The 23,098-nt window shown below is 39.7% G+C and overlaps 1 protein-coding gene across 1 annotated transcript; it reads left to right on the forward strand.

Moving 5' to 3' along the window:
- Positions 1-11,912: 11,912 nt before the first annotated feature.
- On the forward strand, positions 11,913-17,036 carry bloc1s5 (biogenesis of lysosomal organelles complex-1, subunit 5, muted). Its single transcript, XM_074622078.1, has 5 exons — positions 11,913-12,214; positions 13,354-13,436; positions 14,091-14,211; positions 15,415-15,473; positions 15,732-17,036. The coding sequence occupies exons 1-5, from the start codon at positions 12,196-12,198 to the stop codon at positions 15,903-15,905; spliced, it is 456 nt and encodes a 151-aa protein (XP_074478179.1). The 5' UTR covers positions 11,913-12,195; the 3' UTR covers positions 15,906-17,036.
- The last annotated feature ends 6,062 nt before the right edge of the window (positions 17,037-23,098 follow it).

Consider the following 23,098-nt stretch of genomic DNA (forward strand, 5'->3'; position numbering starts at 1 on the left):
TTTTTACTGACTGTGTCCCATGAAATGAATTACAGCCTCTGTGTACAGTACAATAGCCAGTGGGCATTGTTGTCAAAGCGAAGGGCCAGGGGCCTCGACTCAAACCCTCAAATCCAAGTGTCAGTTGCATCTCAAAAGAGACAGTCAGTGAATGGTAGGCCTACCTGTAGTCGGATAGATAAACATTACTGATTGAGTTCAAATGTCACAAAGAGAATTTACACCCTAAAAAAAAACAGTTTAGATCCTGCCTAAAGTTAGTGACCCAGAGGGACAGTTGCTGATTTGTGCTCAGTGTGTTTTAGAATAGCATTTGATCTGGAGGGAAGACCTAAAAAAACACTCCTTATTCCGGCTAAATATAACAGCACATGACACCCAGCTGATCACTGGCCTCTATGAAAAGCACCCGCAGACGAGGGTGGTGTGAAATCGACATTTGGGCAGGAAAACACAAGTCATCCTCTGTACCTCCTGATCCTCTAATGTTGGGCTACACACACACACACACACACACACACACACACAGTGAACTATCAGTTCATCTCAAATATGCCTCTGCGTTTCGCTGACTTCGACCCATCCGAAACCGCCGGTCTTTGAAGTGAAATCCTGAGGATACAAACACACGGTCGCACACACACACACACACACTGTCTGCCTCAGGGGTGAAGGTGGGAGGGTGAGTCGGCAATGAAAGATGCTGTTGAGGATGCCGGGCGCTAATGGAATGATGATAGGATTGTACAATAGACTCCAGTGTGTGGCATTTAGCTTCGGGATCGGCTTCACACATGCAAACAGAACACAGAAACACACACGAATGCACACATATATATACACTCTGGCATTTTCTGAATACATAGTGTACACTACGACTATTATACTTCCTCACAGAGATATGTGCACGTACTGTATGTCCACGCACACCCAGGTCATACCCAGAGGGAGGGAAACTTTAGGATCTTTACGGCGCTGGTGGACTCCCCTTGTGACTTTCACAGCTGTCATGCTCCTCTTTACAGCCTTCATTCATCTACTAACCTCAGGGACAAGAGCATGTGATGATGCCACACACACACACACACACACTTGAACACACACACATAATTAATGTACACAGATGCATAGATACAAGTAAAATTTAAGACACTCGCCAAGCGCTGACATGGTGTTAATATGGTGTGTTATTTGTCCTAATGTCATTTCACACTGCTCGGCCATTGCTAAGCTTATGATATGGTTATCAAGTACCTACTTGTGTTTCAGGGTTCATTATATTATATAGGGTTATTTATTAATATTAAAATATATTTTTAAAAAAGTTGTGGGAGGAATAAGTCTATCTTGAATAGCAAATTTTATAAAAAGTGTTTTGTTTTTTTTCCCATGATTATGGTGGGAAACTTTTCCATTCTCAATGATGGGTCTGTTGCAATGTCAATAATGTAAATTAGCACCGTTTCTGATGCAGTTTAATCTGTACAAAATCAATCACGTGTGACTGAAATGTTTTAGTCACTGTAAAATAAAGGCACTGCATTCATTATAGGAGAGGATTTCATCAAATGAAATTATCCTTGCATGCTTTCAAAACTAATACATTCTTCATTTATGGCACAAAAATAAGATAAAGTCACATTTACACAGGGCTTTTATTTAAAAAAAAAAATCCCCTCAACGGCTAATGTGACACCGCGGTCTTCAACGCTTCAGCGGTGAGTGTGACACAACAGGAAGACACAAATGAAAATGTCCCCTCTCTCTACAGCAGCTCTATAGAACTGTTGAGTAGCTTATATGACTTTTCTTTTATCTCTGTAGCCAGGAGTGTTATGCACCCCGCCAGTTGGCTTTTGTGCTTTTTATAGGTGACACAGTGTGATAGACCCTGCCCTCAAACCCTCCATTACAATCATATTGGTCTCCTCTCAACTGTGTTTCTATGGGGCACCGTCACTGCCAAGACTGGCTGAAGTTTAGTCAAAGACATTAAGAGAGCTCCTCCAGGGACAAACATCAGCAGAGAGACGAGACGAGGAGAGGAGAGGAGAGGAGAGGAGAAGAGAGGAGAGGAGAGGAGAGGAGAACGATGAAGGCAATGTAGAAGTGCCTTAAAGCTGCAATCCATAACTTTCAGCACGTTCAAAGATGACAGTGTCTAGTGTGGCATTTGTGAAGCTGGTTTAACATGTTGTTTTTAGTATGCAATGAAAAGAATATAACCACGTGATATGAATGCTGATATTTTTATTTCCCGAAATTATGAAGTTATACAGCATGGGCTCTGTCCACCAATCACTGTGCTCAAATCCAATAGTTGTTGAGATATCTCAGTCTGGACCAAAGTGGTGGACTGACCGACTACCTAGTCCGTTCGCACAAGGCATACAAATGCCACGATAATGCGCAAGGCATTTAGCGTGCAATAAGAACACCTTTCTTGCTTTTGGCGTGTCATTTGTACGCCATGTAGCCTGTACTGACTGCAATGTAAATTAAGTGGTTTTGTTGCCTAAACCTAACTGCGAATGTTACCGTAGTTTTGTTGCGTGGCGTACAAATGACACGCAAAAAACGGCGTTCAAATGAAACGAGAAAAGCCTAAAATGCGTCCTATTTATACGTCTACCTGTGAGACAAAAATCTTAACTCAGGGTCAACTTACTAGCTTTTTCCAGGGCTTTCAACTGTGTCTCATAGTCCTCATCAGTGGATGGAGTTGGCTCAGTTGTCATGGAGATACTTTAACTGTCACATCATATCATATCATCATCTTTAAACTGTATTCTAGTTAGTTTTTGTAGAAAAGCAATGCTTTACGTAATGCTCTTTATCTTACGCTTGACCTCATGCTTGCTTTCATATTTGGTGTGATATTTGACATATTCAAGATGTAATTCCCAGTAAAAAAAAAACTCCACTTCAACTCCACTCAAGTGACCAGAAAAAAAACATATTCCTTCTCAAAAGACATACTGAGAAACAAGAATGTCACTTTTCAAGCCTGAAGAAGCTCTCTGCAAGTAAGAACAATCACACACCCACACTCATACAAACATAGAAGAGTGACAGTATCTCCCTCCAGGAAGAGCGCTGCCATCTCTCGCCGTGGTGGTCATCAGCGCTAAACTCCTGTCAGGTTCCATCTTACACCCTAACGCACACACATACACACACAGACACACACACACTGGTCTGTCTCAGGGCAGGACAGGCTCTCCAAAGGGGTCAACGTGTTGTCACACACACCAGGGAGCAGTGTTGTTGTTGGCAGTCCCTACCTCCTCACTATTGCCCATGTCACCTCACACACAGGAAACCTGCTGTGGCTATTAGCGCGCCGGCATGGCGGGGACACTTTGGGCCCAGAAGGACTTCACCCTGGCTAGAACTTGGCAGCCACCTTTTATTTATTTATTTCTTAGAATAAGTGAGCAGTTCTTTCTGCTGCTTAGTTAGCAGGGAGTGTTTGATCTCGGTATGTAACAGGCCCGCAGTGTTGCGTACTTACATAACGAGATACGAGGAAAATCATAATAGGCTATTCATTTTTGGAGTAATCTCCGTACAGCTTTAGTTTCTTAGATAATTTTCTTAAATCTTTCAGGGAAGTTGCCTGGAAAGAATTATGTAATTTTGAGCCAAAAAGGGAATTTCTGTGAAAGAAAAGTTCCATGTAAAACCAAAGTAAATTCATTATTATATCATTGATTATTAATTTAATATTGGAAAATCTATTTTCGATATAGTTGAGCTCTGTCTCTATGTGTCAGCCCTGTGATAGTCTGGCGACCTGTCCAGGGTGTATCCCGCCTTCGCCCAATGTCAGCTGGGATCGCGCCCCCAAATGGGATAGTCGGTTACGGATAATGAATGAATGTATTTTTGCCTGTACACAAATTTGACATGTCAAGCTCACCTGTATTTAAGTAAATAATTTATAATTTTTTTATTTTTTTTGAAAGATTACGATAAGGGCTGTACAAAAATTATGAGGGGGCCTGTAAAAGGGGGAGGGTTATGTATTTTTTTTATTTTTGCTATTTTTGTTTTAGATCATTTGAGGGGGGCTTTTTTGCTTCATTATCTATCAATCAATCAAACATTATTTTTATAGCCCCTTTCACACAGGTTACCGTGAAAACAACAGAAAAGACAACAACAATCTAATAATGAGATAATTTGAAACCAACACATAGATTTAAAAGTTATAGTAACAAAAATAGTAGTAGTAAAAGTTAAAACAGTAGTAAAACAGTGTAAGGTAAAAACTAAATTATTCAATAACAATAAAATAGAATAGAAGTATACAAATTAAATACAATAAAATAAGTGAATAATAAATAAATAATAAAAAATTATATCCAGTCTTGATCAAAAGCCTGGCTAAATATGTAGGTTTTAATACAACTGAAGATACAAAAGAAAACGGGGAGATAAAGGGGATGCGGCATTTGGTAATCGATGGCTGTGTGAAAATTCTTGTTCCATTAACATTTAAAGTTTTAATTAGGTTACATCATCGTAAATTCGTGATGCACTTTTAGTCATCAATGGCGAAAATAATGGAACCAATTTTGTAATTTAAAAAAAAAGTTAAGCATTAACAAAAGATTCAGCCCCTCTCTTAACGCCGTTCATTTGTGTACAATCCCTAACTGTTAACTTTTCAAAACAAACGGCACATTAAACCTCAGTGATGAGGTGAAACTCTGGAAAAGTTGTTGTTTTATGTCTTCCATTCATTTACGTCTTGTATTTAAGTTCATTTAGTGTGCGACGTCTCCCTTCACAGCGACTACGTGATCTAATTTTGACTAGATTGACAACTCAATCCTCGGGGCTTTCAATCAGGCACATTTTCACACATTCAACAGTTGTTTCGAATCTCACTTTTCAGACAGGCTTTCCTTGATCATTTCCTGCGATGTAAATGTTCACCGAGGAAACATTTAATGTTTTGTTTAATGTCATTTCTGATCATGTGCCTGACATTCACAGCTGTCTCACAACTGGGACAAGAAGAGGTATAAAAAAATGAAAAAAAAAAATCTTGGTGGAAATGCCTTTCCACTCAAACATGGTACATCTCTCCCAGGTGACTGCTTAGCACTGGCAGTAATTGAAAACTTGCCCCTGGCACTGCATGTGCGTGTGTGTGTGTGTGTGTGTGTGTGTGTGTGTGTGTGTGTGTGTGTGTGTGTGTGTGTGTGTGCGTGTGCAAGTCGTGAGGCATGTGTGCATGTAATTTTTCTTCTGTGTCTGAGCATGTGCATCTGCTTGTATCAGCATGTATGTGCGTACATGTGTGTGTTCGTTGGTGTTGGAACACATTGTGTGTGTGTGTGTGTATACATGTGTCTTCATTGCTAAGCCCACAGGTTCACACTAATAAGTCCACCTTCACTGATTCATGTTGTTGGGAGTTTAACCATTTTTCCCAACAGGAGGATGAATTAATAACATTTTTTAACACCACCCTCCCTTCCCCCCCTCTCTCTTTTTGCTCTTCCACGACGAGGGGCCAAATCTCTTCAGCATTTCCAGCCCTGTGAGCTAATTTGACAGCTCACGGGGGTGACGCTGATTCCACTTCGCAGAGACAGGTACCCTAGGGCTAGCCAGCTGGATCGCAGCGGATGCTTACAGATTTGGCTTTAGCTTCATGCTGGGTGTCATCTGTCTCTTTGGTCTGGCGCGGGATAATTTTTGTGTGTGTGTGCATGTGTGTGTGTGAGCGTGTGTGTGTGTGTGTCCGCCCTGACATCATGTGCCTGAGCAGTTTGTGCCTGGCAGGCCTTGTCTGTCCAGGTTGGCCATCAAACACAGCCAGCATGGCCCTAATCTGACGAGGCACTGCTCCAAACATGCCACAGCAGCCCGAGAAGTGTGTGTGTGTGTGTGTGTTTGAGTGTGTGTGCATGTGTGTGTGTGACCTCAGGGCAGACCCCCTTTTTTTCCTATACTCCTTTCCTTTCTCCTCTGCTCTGTCCCACGTCGAATTTCACCGAGCACACACACACACAAACTGAAGAAAAACTTCAAAAGCCATCAAGTTGAGCTCATTCGACGCTTCCCCTCCACCTCGCAGTCTCAACTCCTCCTCTGCTCAAGTGTGTGTACATGTATGTGGTATTTAAGTGTGTGTGTGTGTGTGTTTGAAACGCTACAGCCAGGAGAAGCAATTTTTGTTCGCCACAAACGGAGAGATATCCGTAGTTCAGCGCTCCCTCCACCCCATATCTGTCACTCTGATTGTGGGCACTTTGCGGGACGCTCTGCCTCAACAGGTTTGCAGCCTCCCCTCAGCCTGTTGCCCTCAGTCGACTTCGACGCTGCCTCTTGGAGGAAGATGCGATCCCTCCCCGTGCTAGGACGGGAGAGGACAGGGGGACAGACCCCCATGGGAGAAATGACAGCGCGCTTCCCGTTAATCTCCCGGACGAGCCCCAAAAATGGCGGCAGGGGCCCGCCGCAAACGCTAATCGCGGCCGACACACTGGTCTCCCCTTACACACACACTTCCAGTCCTCCCTGAATGCCTCAGTGGCGATCTCAAGCTCCGAGGGAAAGGGGGCAGTTCATCGCCATCGCAGCCTGACAAGGTTCCGTCCTGCTTTGCTGCGAAAGAGAAAATATCGTCCCTTCCCTGAAAAGCGCAGGATGATGAGTACATATGTTGATTTTCAGGCTGTGAGCCATGTACCGCCACCGCGTCTTCCCATCAGGCCTTGGGACAGAGTGACAGCGGGATAGTGTCACGCTACACAGTGACTTGTAAAGTGCCACTGCATAAAGGCCTTCAGTGTGTTTAATGTGGGTCTTTACCTTCCCGCTGCACTCCATTCTTCATGTTTTTACTGACTACCTTTTATTCTATTTTCTGCTCTCACCCCCTCCACCTCGTCTCCGTGGCGGACAGCTCTGGAGCATCCCGCCTCCAGCAGGCGGGGGGACGAGAACGTGGTGGTGGCGCCGGGACAAACGACCTGCTCGCAGCCCAGGGACTGGGAGAGAGAGAGAGAGAGAGAGAGAGAGAGAGAGACAGTAAATGAAATAAGGAACTGGATATGGAGAGAGAGAAGGGCAGAAGCGGGTAGGTGGGTTGCTGGGCAGCAGGTCCTCTCCAACCATCCCTCCACCCCCACCGCCCCTCAGGCCCAGAGGCCTTGGCATCCAGTGAGTAACACCCCCTCCTTCCCTTCCCTTTCCCCCTTTCCCATCACCACCACCCCCACCTGTTCAGAGCCACGGTGCAGTGAGTGGCGTTCAGCGTGTTGTGAACACAAAGCAGCGGCCCCGCGGCCCTCCGCCTGGACCTCGGTGTCAAGACCCAGCCGAGCCGAGAGAGAGAGAGGCAGAGAAAGCATGAGAGAGAGAGAGAGAGAGAGAGAGAGAGAGAGGGGGCAGCAAAATGCAGAATAATTATACCCAGTGGGTAATGTGAGCACCGTCGTTACAGGGGCGGTGTGGTCGGGCCGGGGAGGAGAGAGACACAGAGGCAAGAGCGTCACCAGGGCGAGCTCGTATAGGGCCAGTGGGCATGTTTGGTAAACCACAATCACAGACCTCCCACTGCACTGCCGGAGCAGTGGAAGTGCTGCAGGAGATCATCTGGATACTGGCGAGCATGGACACACGGGGGGTGGAACGCCGCTGCTTTGGTCCTGCGTACTGTGTACAGATCATATGTGGAAGTGTAATGAAAAGATAGAGGGAGAAAGACTGTATCTTATATGATAAGGACATAGATACATCTGGTATGTGTATTGTGTACACTATACATAATTCACAATAAAAATCTTTAGTGTAGCCAAAGTTGTGGTCTCCAAACTGATGGATAATTCAAAGAGACTCTGGAACAGGAAATAAAATACTAAAAATAAAAATAAAAAAATACTTAAAAATATGATTATATACTGCATGTTATATATGATTAAAAAATTGATTTGGGTCAAGAGGGGAAATCAGAATTTACTGAAATTATAAATTAATGATTAATTTATTTCTTAATTTCAGCTTCATTCTTATTTTCCAACCAAACCAACATCAAGCAGTTTAAACAGTATAAACCGAACTCTTTCAATTGCAGAGTGTCCAAAAAGTCTGAACTTAATAATGGCATTTATATAACTATTTGTTTAAACTATTCGACAATATATAAATATACAAATAGGTCAGTTACACAGAAATAGGATAATGTAAATATTATCATTCTCTATACATAATGAACAGATTTAAATTGGTGCTGAACTGCAATTAACTGAACTGAATTCAACAAACCTATTACCAAAGGCTTTTAACAGAATTCAAATGATCTTATCTCATCATAAAGTAGACAGCTACTGACATTAAACAACGGCCTATTTATCGTATATAAGTCTCAATTCTCTTTTATAGCTTTTAACAATGTTGTTCTTTTTCAGTGACAATTTTGGAGAGTGTCCCAGAAAGGCTTTGTGCTCTGCGCAGGGGTGTCAAATAGAAAAGCACAATTCTCTTAATAGACCTGTGGGACAGAAATACAGAGAAACACATGCTCTGCTCTCATGCAACGAGAGCTCTCGCATGCAAACTGCAGCCGAGCATCAGAACGCTTGCAGATAATGATGCAGAAGGACACATATTTCCTCGTTATGCTGATGTTGGCTTTTGCCCTCCAAATCCTGCAATGCTGTGGAAATCTCAACTTTGGAGAAGTTTTAGAGTAGTGGATGTTTAAAGTTCTTCTTCGTCCCTCTTCAGAATCTGAATGTAAAATGTATTATTTCCAGCCCCAAGTTAAGTGTGCAAAATCTAATTTAAACTGTATTTAAATGCATAATACATATGATAGATTATTTAAGTTTCACATTTTGTAGAGAAGTTCAGAATAGTATTTAAGAACTTTTTTCTGACTCCAAATCTGAAACATTATGCTAATAATGGAACATCAATTTATTTAAGACCTCCAATTTATTTTACATGTATTATTATTATTATCATCATTAATATTATTATTAATAACTGACTGTTATAATATTAATAATTATAATAAGTTTATTATCACTACTAGTCTACCAACTAGATTTATTCTTTTTTTATAATAATATATTATTTTGTTATTTGTAAATGTCAAAAGTTTTAGTTCTTAAACTAAAACACACTTTTGTATTGATCTGAAAAATATGTTTTATATATATTTTATTATTATTATTATCATTATCATTATTATTAACAATAATAATATTAATAATTATATCATTATTACCACTTATCTTCAAACTAGATTTACTCTTTTTTAAATAATTTTGTTATCTGTAAATGTCAAAAGTTTTAGTTACTAAACTATAACACACTTTTTTTTTATTGATCTACAAAATATATAAATAACATTTAATATACCGTAAGTGTCTCTTTAATATCTCTTCTGTTATACTAAACCACAAATTAGATTCTTACGTTACCCTGCTATTCTATTCCATCTAGATATGGTAATGAATGCTGCATTTAACTAGCTTCTCCACCATTCTCAGGGGTTGATCTAAATGTTTTTAATTTCACCCTGCAGAGTCATGAATAAACAAAACAACAGGATGCACGTTCCTGTCACAGAGGTCTTTTTGCTGGATCCGACATGTTCTGTTAACAGAGATCCTCTCGTGCTTCTTCAGACTAACACGAGGCTGCAGTGGAGGGCTTGTTTTTATCCCTCGGCTGCTGATCAATCATTTAATCTCCTTAATAGGCCCAAATCAAAACTAATGGTGCATGTAATAAGTGTTTAACTAAACAATGTGGACAGTGGGGGACTTAAGTGGTGCCTTAATGATTTTCTCTTAACTGAGCATGACAGTCCTAATGAATTTAGGGCTCGCAAACAAACTTTTGACAACTAATATGCAACGTTTGCCCCCAAACAATGCCTCTTCTCACTCTGACCGAATATCTGCATGTGCTGGTTTGCTCTTGCCACAAGTGCTGTGTTTATTAATACATTTATGCCAATATATTTGCATTTCATGAAGTGTAATAAAAGCATTTGCTAATCCAAGATAATTCAGTCACCGGGGCTTTGGCAGCCCTGGATTTCCAAAACTCATGTGAGACATTTGGTGCCATCTTGTGGCGACTGTGGGGTTTTCCAAAGAAACATACTTTAAATGTACTTGTATGTAATATCTTAGTCTACCTAATTTCACTATAGTGACATCTTAATAAATGCAAATGTTTTATACCTAAGAAACTAAATAGGAATGTAGAAACCCCAACGTAGATACTGAGAGGTCAAAGGCCTTCTCCATACTCAAAGATTATAGTGTGCTAATTTAATTAGAGGTAAGACTACCATTCGTCTTGCTATAGTTATCTCCTTTATTATACTTTATAGTATTCTACCACTATATTATTGTTTCCTGGTGATAAGGTCAGTAAATACTCAATATTAAATACTAAATTTTAAGCGTCTTTGAGATCCTTAAAAAGCGCTATATAAGTTTAATATATTATAAATACCCAACGGCGAGTAACCAGCAGTGGACACTCTAGTCCCTGTATAAAAGTTAGACTAATATTTAATAATTATTGCACAACTATAAGGTACCACTTTCTACTAAGGCACCCTATATTTTAGGGTTTATATTATATTATATTATATTATATTATATTATATTATATTATATTTATATTATATTATATTATATTATATTATATTATATTAAAGTGGCTTTATTTGTGGTTAATATTCAATTAATGCTTTACATATGAGTTATAAGACATTAATAATAGCCACTTTCGGGTTGCCAGGTTGTGGAAAAATCCCTCTGGCTGGTCTTTGGTAATAATGCAGTTATAAGTGTAGGAAATTCTTTAATAAATACTTGTGATTTTCACACTTTCTACTAAGCCATTAAGTCTAGAGTTATAACACCAGAAACGGGGATTTTTCACAACCTGGCAACCTCAAAGTTATTCTTATTAATGGCTTATAATTGATGTATAAAGCAAAAGTGAATGAGTTCTCAACCATGCATAAACCATTAGTTGCAATGTATTTACTTATTATAAAGTGGTACTATGATTTACATGAACCATTTGGGGAAAGAATGTAAAGTAGACTGTGGAATAGCCTACTATTTCTTACATTACTTATCTATTATTTATTACATTACTTATCTATTCAATGTGCATTGTTCCACCACATAGTGAGCAAAAATGTAGGGTCTTTATTTAAAAATACACATTCCTATATTATTGAGTGTACATTGAATAGATAAGTAATGTAAGTCATGGAAATGAGTTTTAAAAAGTAGGTTTTGTTGTCACTTTGTTCCACCACAGAGCAACACTGACATCTGCTGTCCTCAGACACACAAAACCTCAGTCAATTCAATTCAATTCAATTTGCTTTATTGGCATGACTGTCAGGTGAACAATATTGCCAAAGCGTCTATTCAATAATAAAATAAAATAAAAAAATAAAAACAAAAACATATATACACATATATACAATTCATTAAGCAAATTACAATATATAGATATTTAAAAAGAACATGCATAAATAAATAAATAAATGGAAGAAAACAATAAAGAAGTAATTCATGTTTGTTGTGTCAATAAAAAAAAAAAAAAATAAAAAAAAATGAATACAAATATATTGCAATATCAAAGGATAAATGTAAAAAAAACAACAAAAAAAACTAAAATGTATTTAAACTAAAATATTATTATTATTATTACCATTTAAATTTTTAACTTCCAGGGTAAAAAAGCACGTCACTGTAGTTTACCTCAAATCAAGACTGCAGAATAAAGTATTTTAAGAATGGTAGACTGGTAATCAAAGCATGAGCTGAATGAGACACCCCTCTCTCTCTCAGCCACTTGGTTCAGTCCACGGCCTCGAACCCGGAAGTAGTAGTAAACACTGCAGTCAGCTGACTTCCATTCACATGACAGCACTTATAGCAGAAACACTCTGCAGCTTTGTTCACATTGTAGCTGTCATTTATTACTACATCATTTAAAATATAAGCTACATCGACGACTGATGGTTTAGGCCAGAGAAGAATCTCCTTAGCTGCCAGTTATCTCAGCATTTAGCACATTTAGCAAGTGATTAGCAGTGACTTAGCTTAGCTTAGCTTAGCTGGTTGGAGCACAAAACCTTGATTTAACTACTAAAATCAAACGTGTCAGCAGAGTTTTGTAAACATGGACAAGATTGCTAAAGGTGAGTGAAATCCACAGCTGAAAAGACATTCTCATTGTTAGTCTGTTTACCTTTTAAAGCTATAATCTAAGATTGCAGCTGATAAGAGGCTCTTCAAAATGTCATTTAGTGTCATTAACAGTGTGATAAGATAAGATAAGATAAGATATTCCTTTATTTGTCCCGCAGTGGATAGATTTGCAGTGTACAGCAGCAAAGGGGATAGTGCAAAAAACAAGATGCATCAGCTAACACAGTAAAAAAGAGCTAAACAAAGTGTAACAAAATATGAACCATTTAAATAGAAGGGAGTATAAAAGTAGGAGCAGTATATAAAATAAGATTAGATGAACCTTTATTAATCCCTGGAGGGAAATTCAGGTGTCAAAGCAGCAACATCAGCAAACATAGTGAAACACAGGAGAGGTAAAGGTATACAAAAATTATAAAAACAATAATAGAGGTATAAAAGATACAGAGGGAATGGGTGAACATAGTGTGTACAGTCTGTCAATAAATAAATGTAATATGTACATATGTGCAGTCTATAAAGTGGTATACAGGATGTATAGTGTAAAGTAAGTGTACAGTGTGCCAGAGGTTAGAGTCCAAGATGGTTGCAGATGTTTAAACTTCTTAAAGTCCTCATAGTTCTCATATGGGGGTCAGCCTTGGTTGTGGAGCCTGATGGCTACCAGCATGAAGGACTGACCCAGTATATACAGTATTGACAATAAACAGACTATTAACAAAATTGCACAAGTGGAAAATGATATTGCACAGTGAGAATGAATGAAGTTCCACCTGAAAATATCAGGTTATTGTCAGTTTTTGGTGTGTAAGTGTAAGTGGTCTACTGGGAGCAGTGCTGGTTGTGGAGTCTGACAGCTGTATAGACATTAGGATTTGTATTTATATAGTACATGTAGCCTAAAGAAAGAATGAGATGCAAAACTTGGTTGGAATTAGATTAAGAATTAAGATTATACCTTTTATAGCATGCAGGTTATCTACCACAATATAAAAAAGCATGCACAGTCTGTTAAAGTGTGCTTAAAGTATTGTTTTAAAACATGATACTAACTTGTCATAATAATGTTGTGAAAATGTTCTATCTTGTGTGTTCTTCATGTAATCTGAGCTGTGTTTTGGTGCTGCAGATGTGGGTGGTATCCAGTCCCGACTGTTGGACCACAGACCAGTCATCAATGCAGAGGTCCGCTACTTTGTGAGAGAGTTTGAGGTACTTATCATGATATGTTTTATTTATAAGGCTTGAATTACTTAAAATTGTGATGAAGGCATAACAATGTCTTAGTAGACTATTTGACTTGTGGGTTCAGTGCCACTGATGACAAGTATATTTGGACTTTTTAGCCACATTAGAACGCCTGCTATGAATACATGCAAAGATATGGCTAAACAGAAAATAAAAATAAATTGTAGGTGGGCAGGGGACACAATAGATGTGCAAACATCAATGTGACACATGAGCATATTTCCTCATTATGTACCCCAATAAATGAACTGCAAATTTCAAAGCACTATTTATCTTCACCACGATCGATTACATGAAGGATTGCATTTTGTTAGAGATAATCTGTCTGATGTTTTTAGTGCAAATTTACTTGTTCATAAACATTCCCAAGCCTAATAACATCTTTGGTGGGGTGATCAATATACTTTAAAGATACAGTATTTTCTCTTGTTCTTGAAAAGATCATGCCAGGAAATGGTTTCAACTCATTTGCTATTCATATTCTCACTCATTTTAATGGAAGCAACATGTTAAGTCCCAGCTCTAGACTAAATGACTTATGAAGCATATATTTTCAGTGTACTAAGTGGTATATGTGTGTGTGTGGTAACCACCGAGCTTTCCTCTGCTGCTGTTTAGGAGAAACGTGGGCACAGGGAGAGCAGACTGCTGGAGAACCTCAATAAAATGGTCCCGGAAACAAATGAGCAAATGCTGCCCACAGATCTAGAGGGCATGATGTCTGATGTCGTTACACGGTGTAAGCCTCCTCTCTCAGATTCACACTTTATACAATTTACACACTTTTTAAATTGTGCTGAGAATGTGGCATTTCATACGTGACCTGACATCTAATCAGACACGAGGATTTGTTGCCATGTCTTTAGAAAAAAGTTGGGTAACACTTTCTATGGCGCCCATGTCTATAATGCATTATAAACATACTCATAATGCGTTACAATTTGCTTACAGACTGCATAATTATAAGTTATAAGCACTCATAAATATCCATAATGCTTTATAACAATGATCATAACACATTATAAAGCATTTGATAATGACTAATAAGGTCCTTATACTTCATAGTTGCTGGTCACTCACTGACATTTCTTTTTGCAAGGATCATAGTTTATTATAACTCCCATAGTTGTAATACATTATAAGATATAATATAATTAAATATAATCATTATTTGAATGCATCACAATGTGATTGTAAATTACTCTAAGTGGTCATTGTTTGCTATAAGTAAAGTACAAATTTATTTTACAACGTTTTGTGTGTTGTTTTTCCATAAATTTATTGATATAAAGTGAACATTGGCCCCTAAGAGTAACTTCTAATCACATTATAATGCATTATAACAGTGATTATAAAGCATTATTAAAAAAATATCATAATGTATTACAACTATGGGAGTTATAATAAACTATGTCGGTGAGTGACCAACAATTATGAGGTATTATGATACTTGATATATGATGACTTTTAAGTCATTATAAAATGCTTTATAATGTGTTATGATTAATGTTATAAAGCAGTATGAATATTTATGAGTGCTTATAACGTTAATTATACAGTGCTATAAGCAGATTATAATGCATTATAAGTATGTTTATAATGCATTATAGGCATCAGCGTCATAGAAATTGTTACCAAAAGGTGCAATATGTTTATTTTGTGTTGGTCAGTTTACAGTTTTTCCATAAGGCTGTTCCATTGTCAAAACAATGTGCTGATTGTCGTGACTAGTGCTAATGCAGAGGTATATTCAGCCACGATGTATGCAAAGTTATATTCAACAACACACTATGTTACGTATAATTGTGCTATATTTTGAATCCCTATGACGGTACGATAACACAAGACAATGGCAATCTTTTTTTCTATCTATGTTGTGTTACAGTAAATGAAAAGTTTGAATACAAATATATTAAGAATATTTTCTGCTTTTCTCCTGCAGTGGAAGCTGCTAATCACATGGCAGAGAGAGTCCAGCAGAGGGGGCTAGAGGCACAGCAGGTAAAAACAAATCAAGGCAAAGGACTTAAAGCACAGGTGGAAACATCATCATAGCCTTGAAGCAGCTTAGATTGTATTATTGTGTCCTCTCTGTGTATAAACAGCACATTTAGGATCAATGCCAGCATCTAGACACTACACTGAGCCTATTATACACTGCCTTACGTCATCAGCATCTTCAGTGTAGTGTATGAACGCAAGAGAAAGACGGAAAATTGAGACAAACATCATCATTCTCATCTCCATCTGTTCTTCCAGAGCACCCAGCTGCAGGGGAACATGGAGCGTTTGAAAGACGAGTGGGCAGAGTTCCTGAAGGAGCAGCAGAGATTAAAGCAGGAGGTGGATGAGGAGCACGCCAAGGCAGTAGGACAACTCAGCACCCAGTACAGCGAGAAGAAGAAGGACTTGACCAAGCTTTCACCCCTCTGATCAGTTGATGTCTGGCGAGGTTGTGAGTGAACAAACCTCTGTTATTCCACGCTCGTGTTTATTACGGACATCGTCTGTTCTGCACGTGCAAAACGAAGCTATCTGCTCTGATTGATGCACTTGGCGGTTGGCATGACATGTTCTGCGCCTGCACAAGACTCAATGTTTTCCAAATATGAACGTGTGATTAACAACGCAGCGTTTCACAGGCCATCAAACTTTCACAAGTTTCTGTCTTTAGCACATGGAATTTTCACGGCACCTAAAAAGTTTCTGGAACATGTCATTTTTAAACAAGCAACCATTTGATTGTTCCTTGGCCGTGAAGTTTTCAACATTTCAAGATTTTTAATGGATGCCTGCCTGAAGGGGTGCTGATGATAAATTTGCGTGGGCCTCAAGTTGAAAGGAACCTGTGAGTTTGGCACCGAGGCGAGATATTCTAAGCACTGAAAGGCCAGATCATTAAATGTTAGAAAAGCCCTTCTGAGCAGGTGTGTTTAAAGCACAGGTCAAGTGTTTGTAGAAACGAGCTCAAACAGAACAGTTTCCAGAACAAATCATCCCTCACCAGCTCTCTCCAGTGTTTGGAAAATTTGACCTCTGACATTAACTTCAAGTAAACCAACTGTCTATGAAGGAACTTTCACTATAAAGTTTGAACGATCAGCAGCAGCTGTTTTTTGTTTGCTTTGCTACTAGAATCTGATTTGAATGAGTCACAAATCCAATATTTTTATTGCTGTTTAAACAGAAAAAAACATAAATCAGGTTTTGGTCTTCTGGTTTGAATTTTTTTCTGGTCATGTATACATAAAAAATAGTGCTTAAGAGTGCACCTTTTAAAGGATAACTTTTTTTCAACCTGGACCCTATCTTCCCATGTTTTTGTGTCAAAGTGACTAATGGGGATAACACTTTTTGAAATTGGTCTAAAATTGAGGGTGAATGTTGCAGCCGCCAGCCGCTAATCAATCTGTAATGTAATCATTTGGGGCAACCTGGCACTGTCAGTTTACATCCACTAAAAGTGCTTGTTTTTGCCACTGACAGGCTCAGATTGTTATTATAAGTGTCTGACAACATTATGGAAAGGTACCTACAGAGAAATAAAACCTTTTTCTTACCTTACGCTTGATCTGGTCTGTTTGTTTTTGTGTGTCTCGCTTTGCTCTGAAATCTTGCGTCGCATCCACATCGTCGAAATCATCTAAATATTCAGCCATGACACTGAAAATATTTTAGATAACACTAAGGTAAGCTTTCTGTACTCCAACACAAAAAACTCTGACGTGTTTTCATAGTTTGTCCCGGTGTCTTGTGGCAACTCCTCTCTCCACTCTCACTCACGTTTCCACCATGGTCTCATCCAGCAACAAGTCACATGACACAATGACAAACAGAAAACCAAAGGTAAGAAAAATGTTTTATTTCTCTGTAGGGTGCTTTCCATAATGTTATCGGACAATTATAATAATAATCTGAGCTTGTCAGTGGCAAAAACGAGCCCTAAAGCCCAAAAACGGTACCTGCTTGCCCTAAATAATTACATTACAGCTTGTTCCGCGGCTGGTGGCTTCAGCGTTTTCCCTTAATACTGGACCAATTCAAAAAAGTGTTGTCCCCATTAGCCACTTAGACATAAATACATGGGAAAATAGGGTCCTCCAGGTTGAAAAATACCGAAGTTACCCTTTAAGTATTTATTAGTTATACAGCAAACACAATAACATATAAAAGCTGTAATGTGAAATTGTCTGCGTGGGTCTTGACCCTGAAGCGGAGAACCTCTTAATGTTAGACTCACTTTTAATGAAGTGTTTTGTTTTTGCTCCAGACAATGGCGGGTTCTTGGACAGGTTAATGGATGGGTGGGCACACTGGGCACATTCCTGGCATGGCTGAGAACAGAGTTCATCTCAGACAACGTAATAGAACAAATATTTCCGATACCTCCCCCCCCTTCACATCCCTACCACACACTCCTTTAAACTGCCCAGACACCTCAGCTGTCAAATGTCTCATCTGAAGAAGAAGAAGAAGAAGCAGGTTTGGACTTCACTTCATCCGTCAGCTGAAAAGTTAAACAGAGTTTCTGTAAGAAAAATAAGAATAAAACAAAACATGCCAGCAGTGGAGTCCCTCCGTTCTGTATCCCCTTTCACAGAAGCTGCTGCTTTTTTCCATTTGGCTAGCAACGACGTGTCCCCCCCTGCTCTCCCTGTGTCTGTGTGTGTGAGAGAGTCAGTGATGGCTGGCGTCAGAGATCAGAGAGGGCACAGACATGCCAGCAGATGTACGTCTGTGTGTGTGTGTGTGTGTGTGTGTGCATGCCTTTCCTCCGCCTCGGTGACTGCAGCTGTCCTACTCGGAGACAGCCCATCATCAGCTAACGAGGAGCGACAATACGGAAACGCGGCCCACCTCTGCCAAAGCAAGGCTCCTTTTCATCTGCCCTTGTTTGTTTTTTGGGTTTCGTCGGAAAGAAAGAAAAACAGTCAGAGTAACACGAAAGGTCACCGTTAAAGTCATATGAGTGTTAGCTATTCATGAGTAGAGTCATACGCTTAAAGTGAGTGCGTCTGGGCCCGATAAGTGCAGGGTTTATATCTGAAAAAAAGTCCTGGATGACTTTATGAAGTGATTTATAGGGGACACATAAAAGGATTTAACAACAGACAATAGGTGCACATGTAGATCTAGACATGAGTTTGACCATTTCTCTGATTGAAGCCAGGCCTGCTCTTTTAAATCCACAAAGCCAGAACATACCTGCCTATAATGACCAGGCTGAGGCATTGTGGGAAAGCTCTCAGGTCAGAGTAACCCTTCCACCATCTCTAATTGCACTACAAGACCGTCGCTGTCAATAAGAACATGTGCTTTGCCAAACTAAATTGACATTACGCAATATGGGATTTAGATCAACGTCTGTTTGCGACCGAGGGGTTGCAACAACAACAGATTTCGACATTCATAGGAATTCTGGTTCTAAGTTAAAGTGCAGGCTGAAAAGGAAGTAAAGCCAGAAATCTCAGCACCTGGTCAAGTAATTGTTGAGGGACTGGTACCGATCAACAACCTTATCAGTGCACTTTAGTGGTATAAAACAGGAAAAAAGCCAACCTGTAACATTAGAGCTCACATTTCTCTGGTTTATCTGGATAGATATCCGTCAAACATTAAGAGGAAACTGTCTCTACACCGACCAGTAAGACAACTCCGTGTGCAGAAAAGGGTTGTGCACCGGCTGAAATCTCCTCTTATCATCCTCCTCAGCCTCTGGACCCTCGTCGGTTTGTTTTTTGTCTCCAGCGTGCATCACAGAGCAGTGTGCTCTTCCTGTTTTGAAGCGAGGGCAGCGCTCTCTGGCCACGGAGCTGCCGTTCTCCGTGCCAACACAAATGGTAAAGGAAACCGCAGCACCCAGCTGGAGCTGTGTCGGGCAACGGACAGAGATAAGGGGTGTGTTGGTTAATGCAACCTGATGCTCTGTCTGAAAAAGAGCTTTTCCGCATGCACTGGAAAAGAATGAAATCACAGGAATGAAATGTACAGGTTTATATACTGTAATGAAGACTTTTACTGAAAAACAGGATCTGATTTTTCATGCTGGATTGAGAGCCTACAGAGAACTGTTGAAGCTTAGCTTGAATAACCGAACAAATCCAGTTTAATCAAACCCACAACGCTACTCGGCGCATACCTAAGCCCTCCCAACATCTGCTTGTAACAGTGACCAAATCTCAACATGTCAATAAAACTGTATTTGACACTAATCACATGCATATGAACTATGTGAGGTGTGCTTTACTTATTTCTGGCACCAAAAATGTATTTTTGTAGTTTTGTGAATTGTAAGAATATACTCAATATATTGTATGTGTAATCCATGTAGATGATGTAAAAAAAAAATCCAAATTATATAATCATATATTATTAATGTTAATAGGAACACTTTATCACAAACTTTGGCCTCAAGATTTAACATTTTGTGCTGAATCCACAGCTTTCTGACTGGAAGTATTGGATATTATAAGTTTAAAGGTTCATGGACATACAGGCTATTATCATTGCAAGACACTGTGATGATGACATAGACTGTATATAAAAGTGGACATAGTCACAGTTATGTCATCCATTGGTGTGAAACTGTGAAAGGGTTAAAGTTGTAAGATGAAAACACAGACAACTCTCAGATCGGACAACGCCGTGGTAGCGACCTGTCATCATAAGGTAGCCACGCCCTAAAGCATACCCTGCTTTATTTGACTATGAAATTTGGGACCATAATTTACTAAATGAACATCATGCTGTATTGAAGAAGACTTGAAACTAGCGTTTGAGACCATAATCTCATGTTTACAATGTTTACTGAGGTAATAAATCAAGTGAGAAGTAGGCTCATTTTCTCATAGACTTCTATACAATCTGACTTATTTTTGCAACCAGAGGAGTCGCCCCCTGCTGGCTATTAGAAAGAATGCAATTTAAAGGCACTTCCACATTGGTTTCACTTTTCAGACCCGGAGGTTGCCCACTGGATCATGATAATGTGTCCAATTTCTGTATATGTACCCAATTCCGTCCATGTTTCTATATCCCGTGAGCTCTGTGAGTGCAAGACAGGTCAAATACAGCTTGTGTTATGGCCTGATATTTAAATATTCAATCTCCTTTACTGCTGTTCTGTTTGAAAACTAATGAAATACCTGCGGAGTTTGAATTTCCTTGAAGAAACAAACATGACCTCAGAGGACTGCTACAGTTTCTACAAAGCTGACAGCAAACTTGGCGTTACTAAACATTTGCTTGATCGCCTTCCCTTTCAGTCGACTGATGAGAAAAAGCAGGTCTAACTGAAATACAATTTCGCTGTTTTGTGTCAGAACAATAGAAAGCGAGCAGGTATTCATTCACCCCCGCTTTCCTGACAGCTTATGGGAATTTTCAGCCTCTGCGTGCTCACTCACTTTCTTTTGTGCCATATGATGGGCCCCTGTTACTCAATTACTAAGGGGTCCAAAATGAAAATGCCAATGAACAAAAGCGCCGCGCTTCCAAGTTAATAACCCGGCATAAAACCACCCCAGGGAGTCGGTGATGGGTCCTGGGCGGATGGTAATGCAGGTGGCAATATGAATTCTTTGGCAATAGCAAACGTTCACCCGGTGGATTGCTAAATAAGAGAGGGAGGGCTCTCAAAGCTGCAGTAAAACAAATTAAGAAATTGATATTTCTCTGAGGGAAAGTTGCAAGGCATGCTGGTTAGTCTCAGACTCTGGCAGCTTAGAAAATGAGCACTGGGTGGCATATAAAAGCAATCATTGGGAAGAAAAGGGATGGAAATTAAACGTCCCACCTTTCACTATAAATGCCAGCCCTTATTAACAAGCACTGATACGCTCCCTGGTGAAGGCTGACACTGTAACATGTCAAGTTTTTATTCGGCACAGTCAATTTCTTAACCAGATTTCTTAATCAGATTATCTCTCTTTGGAAACCACACACTCCATTTTGTGCAATAAAGAGCCTATAAGGTCTAATTAGCTGAACTGTGCGTGATGTTTTGCGTCTGCTCAGTTTCATCAGACAGCCTCGCTAATACAACGGCTCAGTGTTCCTAGCAGGTCCAAGAAACACAGATAAGAGTCCAGCAACAACAAACACCTTCCTCAGTCAATCACAGGGCAAACAATAGCCAGAGAGGACGCGGAGAACGGCCTGTCATCGGCCAGCGGCCACCAGCAGCAACAAAGCTTGTTGTCGTCTAGATTCCTGAACCGTAGAGGAATGTCTGGCTTCACTGCCAACCACATACCTCCTCAATGGCTTTGATTTTCCCTGTTTTCTGTACCAGTACCAGGTATTTACCTGATGTTATCTCTCTTTGACTGTTGCGGTTTCAACGATGCTAAACCATAAAACTGTAGAAGAGAATTTCTTGCAGCATCCAAATAGCAGTAAGGAAGTTTTTTCATATGAAAAACAGTTCAACTTTACCAGAATGTAGTTAAACCTGCAATAACTGCTTTTTGGCCACGTGTAAACCCAACACGGACATATTATCACCATTTTCAGTTGATGGCTAACTTGTTAGCAAACAGTTTTCTATTTACTCTGCAGATTTTTCAGCAGATATGACACAACGTTACCATTTGGAGTCGTTCAGTATTAACTATCTTTAAGCTCTGTTTTTGGTCTCCACCACCTCCTGAGGGAAATATTTGTCTCTTTAGCAGCTATATGGCCCACTCAGCTGATCGCGGTAGCAGCGGTGCATGAAACTGCCGTGACATCATCTTCAGCAGCGTTGAATTATTTAATCGGCAACCAAACAGATAAACGTCTGCACTTGGTCAATTGTACGTCGTACTTTACGGTGTAGTTTTTTCGAGCTGCCATTTTAAAAAATACGTGTAAAGTGAATTAAAAATTGTGGTCACTATTGACGGCAGCTTGGCTATTTAAAAATGCCGGGTTTGTGCAGGATGCCCCGTGTCGCGCTAGTGACGATTCTCTCTGACCAATCAGTGGTCTGCAGTGTTTTAACTCCACCTTCTAGTATCGGCTCAGCTCGCTCGGAACCTCGACTAAGGTTTCACCAAGAATGGAGCAGTTCTATTGGTGCCATCCACAACCTTTGCTAATGGAAACACAAAAATAATCATTCCAATTTGTAACAAACTGAATTGGACTGGACTGGACTGCTTGATGGAAACGTGCCATATGTTCATAAGCTAGTTGCTAACTTTGATACTGGGCAGGAAGCGAACAGGGCTCTTAGAGCTTTTTTTTATTGAAAATAGCTGTCTGTTGTAGCGGGCCACTAAACAAAAACAATGAGCTGAAAGACGCTAAAAACCTTTGTAGAGCTGAAGGAAACTGCAAAGACGAGCAATAATTCTTTGTGAGTTTGTCACTATCAGCTTACTGGATATCCAGTTAGAACAAGCTCAAGAGATTTCACTTCAGTCAATTTACTTGACTCCATTACTGAACTTCCTGCCAGCTTATTGCACTCTAGATTTACATCTTCCTCCATTGAAATGTTCCTGTTATGAAATAAGGGATTTGATTTAAATCCACTGGGCTACTGAGAAAACCATTTGCTCCGAGCCTTTTTGATCAGTTATTTATAACTCATTGTCTGGGTAGTGATTTATGGCAATAAGTCATGGAACAGAGAGGAG

Source organism: Sebastes fasciatus, chromosome 21 (genome assembly GCF_043250625.1).
Source record: "Sebastes fasciatus isolate fSebFas1 chromosome 21, fSebFas1.pri, whole genome shotgun sequence".
Classification (NCBI taxonomy): Eukaryota; Metazoa; Chordata; class Actinopteri; order Perciformes; family Sebastidae; genus Sebastes; species Sebastes fasciatus.